Source organism: Gopherus evgoodei, chromosome 8, assembly GCF_007399415.2.
Source record: "Gopherus evgoodei ecotype Sinaloan lineage chromosome 8, rGopEvg1_v1.p, whole genome shotgun sequence".
In the NCBI taxonomy this organism is placed as follows: Eukaryota; Metazoa; Chordata; order Testudines; family Testudinidae; genus Gopherus; species Gopherus evgoodei.
Window position 1 is genome coordinate 70899128 of NC_044329.1, and position 7486 is coordinate 70906613.

The 7486-nt window shown below is 39.1% G+C and overlaps 1 protein-coding gene across 6 annotated transcripts in view; it reads left to right on the forward strand.

The window, feature by feature from the left end:
• VAV3 (vav guanine nucleotide exchange factor 3) overlaps window positions 1-5972 on the forward strand; it is a 248589-nt gene extending 242617 nt beyond the window's left edge. For all 6 annotated transcript variants that reach the window (XM_030574176.1, XM_030574178.1, XM_030574177.1 and 3 more), the window contains 2 exons: window positions 1113-1264; window positions 3094-5972. In XM_030574176.1, the coding sequence (XP_030430036.1) occupies window positions 1113-1264; window positions 3094-3135 (194 nt within the window). In that variant the 3' untranslated portion in view covers window positions 3136-5972. The remainder of the gene's footprint in view (window positions 1-1112; window positions 1265-3093) is intronic.
• Window positions 5973-7486: the final 1514 nt, after the last annotated feature.

The window sequence follows — 7486 nt, forward strand, 5'->3', positions numbered from 1 at the left end:
ATACACCTAGGACTTTTTAAATAGAGATTTTAGTGTGTTCATCTCCCTAGCTCCCTTTGTAAGGAGCTAGTCAGAACTAATGGGAGTCCACTTCTATCTGCAGCAGCTGTTCACTCATAGAACCAGTTGCAAAGGGAAATTGCCTTTATTGGAAAACACTGTTTGGATGCCCCTTTGCATATCTTAGGCGTCCACCTTTGCCAGTTGCTGGTCTAACCTCTGAATCTAACGCATTAGCCAGTGTATATTTTTTCTAATATACCGAAATTATAGATCTCACCCTGCAAGGTGCTGAGAACTTTTACCTCCTAATGGGAAATGACAGGATTGGATTCTATAAGATTTCATAAAAGGATTATCAGTTTGCTACAATTAAAGCCATTTTTTAACTGAACATATTAGAGACATGCAGTTTTTGCACTTATATCATTTAGAAATGTTTGAAGTAATTTTTATATCAGTTTAAAAGATTTAAGCCCCAGTTCAGCAAGGTGGTTTAAGTCGGTGCATCACTGTAAACCTTTAAGTGTTGATTTTGTTGGGACACCTCACATGCTTAGACTTATGCTAATATTTAGGACTTTGCTGAATCAAGGCATTTTTGCTTTGTGGTAAAATTTTGTGAGCCAGGTTCAACTGACTATTTTTGATGTTTGATTTACAGTGTAATCCCCAGAAAAATGGTGGTTTATGTGATCCAGCGGCCATGCAACAGATAACCCAAACTGTAGAAATGCATTTCTTTTTTGCTGTTAGTTGGAAGGAGTTGGTCTACAGCAGCAGTTCTCAAACTGTGGGTCAGGACCCCAAAGTGGGTCACGACCTCATTTTAATGGGGTCACCAGAGCCGGCTTAGGCTTGCCCAAACTGTAGAAATTCATTCCACCACCTACTCCCCCGGCCAACTACATAAAATCCTCCAACCTTGTGTTGAATTGACCTTTAAAGAAGGCTTCTTGATTTCTTTGGGTGGTTACTTTTACATTTACATAAAATTGTTGCCAGCTTATTTTGTAATGGAATCATTGCTATACATTTTACAGTATTGACTTAATTGATTAGTCTGCAATTAACAGATCATAATAACAGTGATTTCCTGTGTTCAATTTCAGTGCTAAGTCCGAAAGCAATAGGCATAGCCATTGCCCGCTATGACTTCTGTGCAAGAGACATGAGAGAACTGTCCTTACTGAAAGGTGATGTGGTAAAAATTTACACAAAGATGAGTGCTAATGGCTGGTGGAGAGGTGAAGTAAATGGAAGGGTAGGTTTTTCTTTTATTTGGCATCATTTTATACTTATCTCCTTGGTAAGTCTTTTAAACAGAGTCTTCAGACATAAACCTTTTTCACGTATTTTCTCTCACAGTATATCTGACACATCATCAGCTCTGTTTCAGACAATCCAGACAGTATGCTTGATCACCTTTCCCAGAGTCTAAATGAACTAGGGTCATGGATGAGCACTAACTGACTGATGTCCAGAGTGGATAAGACGGTTTGTTTGGTGGGGGAAATAGCAGAGGTTATAACCCTTAGCAGCAAAACATCAGGGTCTTGTTGGATCCCTGGTTGCTTCTTGGTTTCCAGCTAGCAGCAAAGGCAAGGAGTGCATTTTACTATCTTTCCTTTTGGATGTGCATTTCACCACTGCCTTCCATACCTTTGTCAGCATAAGACTGGATTGCTGCAATAGGATTTACATTAGGTTACACCTGAAAAGCACTCAGAAACTTCAGCTAGTATAAAATGTGGCAAGAGGCTTATGTAGCAGTGATTTTTAGAGGGAGCATGTTACATCTGTGCTTGGAGATTTGTGCAAGTTGCTGGTAGTTCCCAGGTACAATTCAAAGTGTTAGTTTTGTCATAGAAGCCCTAAACTTTAGGTTGCTACCACTGTGCTCATGTAATACCTCTGCAGTGGAGATATAAATGGAGGTACTCAAGGTCATGGTTTAAATGGGAAGAGAATAGTGGCAGGGCCAGGGCATGCTGTAAGGCTCACCTGTTTCTCCAGCTTTTGGTAAGGGAGGGTGGATGTGGGTTGGATGGTGATTGGAAGTGAAAGTTAGTCCTGTGGAATAGGGTGGGGAGAATGCTGGGATTTTGTGTTTTACATTATTTGAGGTTTTTTTTTTCTTTTGTACATTTTCCTAGAGCATGAGACAAGCCCATTTTAAAAAAGAAATAAGCATATAGATTGGAAGCAATATAGAAACCTAAACTATTTTTGATGGTCCTGTGTACTGTGTGAAATAAGTTGATGATCTCATTCCAGGTGTTAATGGACAGATAGCCACATCCTAAAGAAAAACATTAGGAACTGGCATTCTGTTTGATAGTCTCAGCAAGATAGGCTTTGGGACTTGAGTTCTCTTCTTTCTCTAGAAATAGTTCATCCAAAACAGGGTACATTGACAGGGCAGCATGAAGTAGCCTGCCCTTGTATTGCACTCTGCTATAGATATAGGACTTCACTCTCCAAGGTTAATGGTCTGGTTTCTTTCATGAGCAATACAGTAACTTAGTAACAATGCAGTATAAATGAAAAACTTCGGGCTCTGCTCTGCAATTCTTTCTCATTTAAAATGACTCCTGACTCCATTGAGACTTGAGTGCGTGTAAGGACAAGAAAATCAGTTCCTATTTAATTTAGGCAAATAATGGTAATGGGGACTTGTGAGCCTGATGGTAGCTTTGCAGAATACTTAGATGTCCTTCACCTCCAAAAGAGGAAATAGCAGCTGCCTGCTTCTAGTAAAACTCCTTGTTTCTGCTCTTACTCTTCTTCTTCCATGTTTTAGTGCTTTGGAGCACAGTCACAGCTAGTGGGTTAGTTCTGATCTTCCAAAAAGAGGTTTTAATGTCTAGTGCTGCAATCTCCAAATCATGGGATCAATAATTTGCATCACTTGGTTGAGAGGTGTTATTCTAACTAAGTGCTGTAGTGGCTCAATCACGTTTCTTTATAATTTTGTGTCCTCTTGTTACTAAACAGAACCATTATAGTTTTGCCTAGGCAGGCCTTTCAAAGAACTGTCCTGTGTCATTAGCATCTTATGTATTATTTTTCTTCTGCTTTTGCCTTTTTTAGGTGGGCTGGTTTCCATCAACCTATGTTGAAGAAGATGAATGAATTGAACATTTACTTTGCACTGTTGACCAGAAATTTCAGGGACTGTGGAATACAACAATCTGCAAAGCATTATTAGTCTTGTTAAGTATTTCAAAAGCAGCGTTTTCTGTCTGTCCAAACCCTCCAGTCTTGTTGGAATTTCTACAGAAATTTGTGCTGACAGATTAATGGTTTGCCCAGAGCTATGCAAGAAACAGCCTGCCAGTTTGCCATCATCAGGGACCAGTATAAAGCCCAAACCTCCCCTTCCCAGAAGATCCTTGCAAAACAGATTTTTTTATGCTGCTTTTCACGCGGTGGTACACAGCAAATGCTACCTATTGGTAAATGTTTAATAAATCTTTTTTTCTAGTAGCTAACATCTGTGATGGTAGAAGGAGGAGATGAAAGCTTATTACTCCTTATCACTGCATACAGAAAAAGGAAAGTTCAGTCATGCCAGTGGGCATGAAGTAAAGTCAGTATTACCTGTCTTGGAACATCAAGCAGTGTTACTTATCACAAGACAAACAGTTGTGCACTCATCAAACCATTCTGAGAAAAATAGAAATGTAGTAAACATTAATAGCCTTCTCTTCCAAGGTACATGTGTGGGATGATTATAACTGACTTGAAGTCCTGCCTAAATTTTCAAACAATTTGTTTTTATGATTGCAGTTTTAAAAAGTGGCATGTTACTTACTGTGGTTCTGCTAGAAAAAAATGACTGTAAAAATGAGATTGTGGTGTTCTCTTTTTGTTTTGTTGTGCACTCCAGAGCTAATTCAGTTTAAAAATAAGCAACTAGGAATCTTAAAGACAAAATGTGTTCTTCATAGCTCATATATCATCAGTAGTTTAAACATTTTGTAGGTCATGTTCTGCCTATAATGTGGCAAATTTGGCTTTGCAGTAGGAATGTAGTTAACAGTTCGTTTCCTGTGTGAGCAAAACAGAAACCTGCTCACTGTCCCATAAGTGTATTGGCTCTGCAGGGCTGAAAGAATTAAATAGTAATAAAAATATATTTTTGGAGCAAAGCAAGGAGATTTCACCCTAAATACACTCAGGAACCGATCTACTGGGAAAGAAGGTATCATTTTTAAGGGTAGTACTGCACTTTGTATCTTAAACGACTGGCACCTTTGTATTTTGGTTTTGGAAGCTTTCTACATCAGGTCTCCATGAAGGACTTTTTCTCTTTCCCTTGGTAGCAAATAGGAGCATGTATCATCCAGTGTATACCTTCTTGGTCATTGGCGCATAGTAAAAGAACCTCTTACAGATTTTTTTTTTTCCTGTTGCCTGCCTTCCTGTTTTTCAGGACACTAACCCTGATTGTTACTTCTCTCCCAGAGTGGCACTGATATTATGGCAATGCAGTGGTATGGACTGTTCCTTTCACAATGTAATGCATAAGTGTCTATTATCCTTAGAAAAAGAGCCCCCAAGTTAGCATGAAAACCTGTAACCTTGGTGTCAGGCCTGAGCAAGTGATATCTCTCCTTTGAGTGTCAGAATTTTAATGAAGTTTGAAAGTCCTGGTTCACAGAAGAAAAAGGTGAAACAAGTGTTAGTGGTGATGTTGTACAGGTGTGAATATACAATTGTTAATATTTAGCTAATCTCTTACCTGTAAAATTTGGGCTTAACAAAATGTTCCTGCATATATAAAATTCTGAACTGCATTTTTCCCGTGTGAGACACTCTCCTCCTTCCAGTATAAAACGCAGGAGAATCCATTCCCACAATGTGCACACAGACCAGCAATACAGCCCCTTTGCAACTGCTATCCACCCCTATAGATTAAATAATATCCAGTGATCCTCCACAGAATGAGCACATACCCCAACTCCCCTCCCTTGGGCTGCTCCCTCCCTCCCCTGTGGTCCCCACTTTTATGCTGGCCTATTTTTGGCCAGCACAGACATCCCATTCACATCAGGGGGGGTTGCAGAGATACACACATACCTGTGCAGCCATTCCTTCCACACACTTGCATCCTGCAGGCAACCCCTTTGCAGGGCCAAGTGGTGCAGCGAGCCTCTCAGAAATTCTCCACATATGGGTGAATTTTAACCTTAGGGATGAATCTCTGCCAAAGTAGCATAGTTTCAGGGAGTTTACCTCAAAATTATGTAACTGTGATTGAGTTGAATACATTTGATGGAACTGATTTAGAGCATTTGTAAATGTGTAAATTATTCTTAAAGGATATTTTATAAAGTGATCTGTACAGCAGTTTAGACTTGGGTATGTGTCTGGTTATATTTTGCCATGCATTATTATGTGTTGTGGGCCTGATCCTATACTCCTTAAGTGGACAACACTGGTTCTTTGGCAGCTTTGCCTGCTCTAGGGGTAAAGGAATAGGCTCTAGCTCTGTGAAATGTTTTGTACTTAGCTATTAGCATATAGTTCTTGTATGAGGAGAAACAGTTTAATTCAATACAGATTAAGAAACACATCTGTTATGTTCAGTAACCTAGGGTTTTTTTAACATTATTTTGATAAGTAGACTTGTTACCCTAAATTTGTTGTGTGCTTTTTAGCAACTCAGGGGTCCAGCAATTTACCTTGGAGAAGAATTAAAGTAATACTTAAACACTTTTTCATAGAATTCATACTGTACATCTTTGTTGTCTCTGTTTAATGCCCTGTATGAATGAGTTAAACGCCGCATCTTAAACTATATTTCTAATACCAAAGACTTATGTAACTATTCCAGAGCCGCTCCTTCTCAACATGCTTTCTTTTGCCTGTATGGAGACCTTGCTGTCATGCAATGACGTAGAACAGTACTTTAATTTGTAATATTTTGTACATATGTGAATATAATAAACTGGTTAATTTCTTGTTTAAATTCACATGTCGGAATTCATACTTGGTAGTGTAAAGGCATGGTCTGGCTCCTGTGTGGCTTTTTAAATAATTGCTGTTACTAGCCGGAATTGTTAATGGTCTGTTTATCAAACCCATACTTGTATAAACCTTGTTTATATGTAAGATTGTGTTGTCATTATATATAGGTCAGTATATCCTTCCTTCCTTTGAGGATTTCTTCTTAGACTAATGTCCCTTGTGCCATATCCCGAATAGCTTTGTATACGGATGGATGGATACTCAGAATCAGCTAATATATTGCTGTTACTTGTTCATTTGTATATTTTCCTCTATCTAAACCTGCACTTGTAATTTCTTGCCTGACCATATACTTTTAAAAGAGATTCCTCTTGTCCATCTTGTTTTATAGATGTGCCCATCCTCCTCCTCTTTCTCCATCCGTCAGTGCTTAGACACACACGCACATGCATTCAAGTTAACTTGAGATCAAGTCTGAAAATATGCTGTGTGCATAATTTCTTGGGCTGCTAAACTATCTTTTTATAATGTACCCTGTTCACGTAAAGTTTTGAAAATATAACCCTTTATTTACAAACAGAATAATTACTGTGCCAATTTATTAATGTAGCCAGTTCAGTGATAACACAATTCAAACATGGCTTTACCGTGTCACTTCTGCTTTTCAGTAACAAAGCTTTTCTTTGTGGAGCCACTTTTATGATAATCATTAAACTTAATGAGGCATTTACACATCTCTACAGATGGAAGGCATAATTTTCCTGTCATATCATATATCTAAGAGTCACACCTAACTTGAAAGACACAGAATGCATTTCAATTAAATTCTGCTCTTAACATCTCTCTCTCTCTCTCTCTCTCTCTCACACACACACACACACACACACACACACACACACACACACACACGTACGTCCCTTTCACTTATATGAGAGAGAAGAAAGGCGTGCCCTCTGCTGAGTAAGAAATTAAGAGAAACTGTTGTAATTGATCTGTAAGGGCTGTTCATGATGGGGTTCTGAATGCCACAGTTTGCTTTGTAGGAATTAGAACTGAACCAGCCACTGAATCTTGATTTGGAGGTTGAAGTTAGACAAATTCCTTCATGGAAAATCACTCTCGCCAAGATCAGTCTTTCCTATACCCCAAAACAAGCTCTAAATCTCCTCCAAAAATAAGGTGAGGTGGGGTTCCTAGGGCTTGTTCAGGATATGGGCGGGGGGGAGAGAGGTGTGCCACTTGGAAGGGAGGTTGCTGGCTTAACATTGTGGGCTTTTTCTTTGTGCAAACATTCTCTGCCTATGTTTGTGGAACACATGCAACCTCAGACTCAAGCTTGGTTTAAGTTCAGTGCAAATGTTTTGCATGTCTCTGGTTTCCATTGATATTGTCACCAATGGTATTTTGCAGTCAAGCTGCAATTGCAGTTTTAATGACTGCAGTAACCCAGGGCTCTTTCACACCCAGCTGCATGTGTTACATTCATACTGCAGCACATTCATGGTTGTGG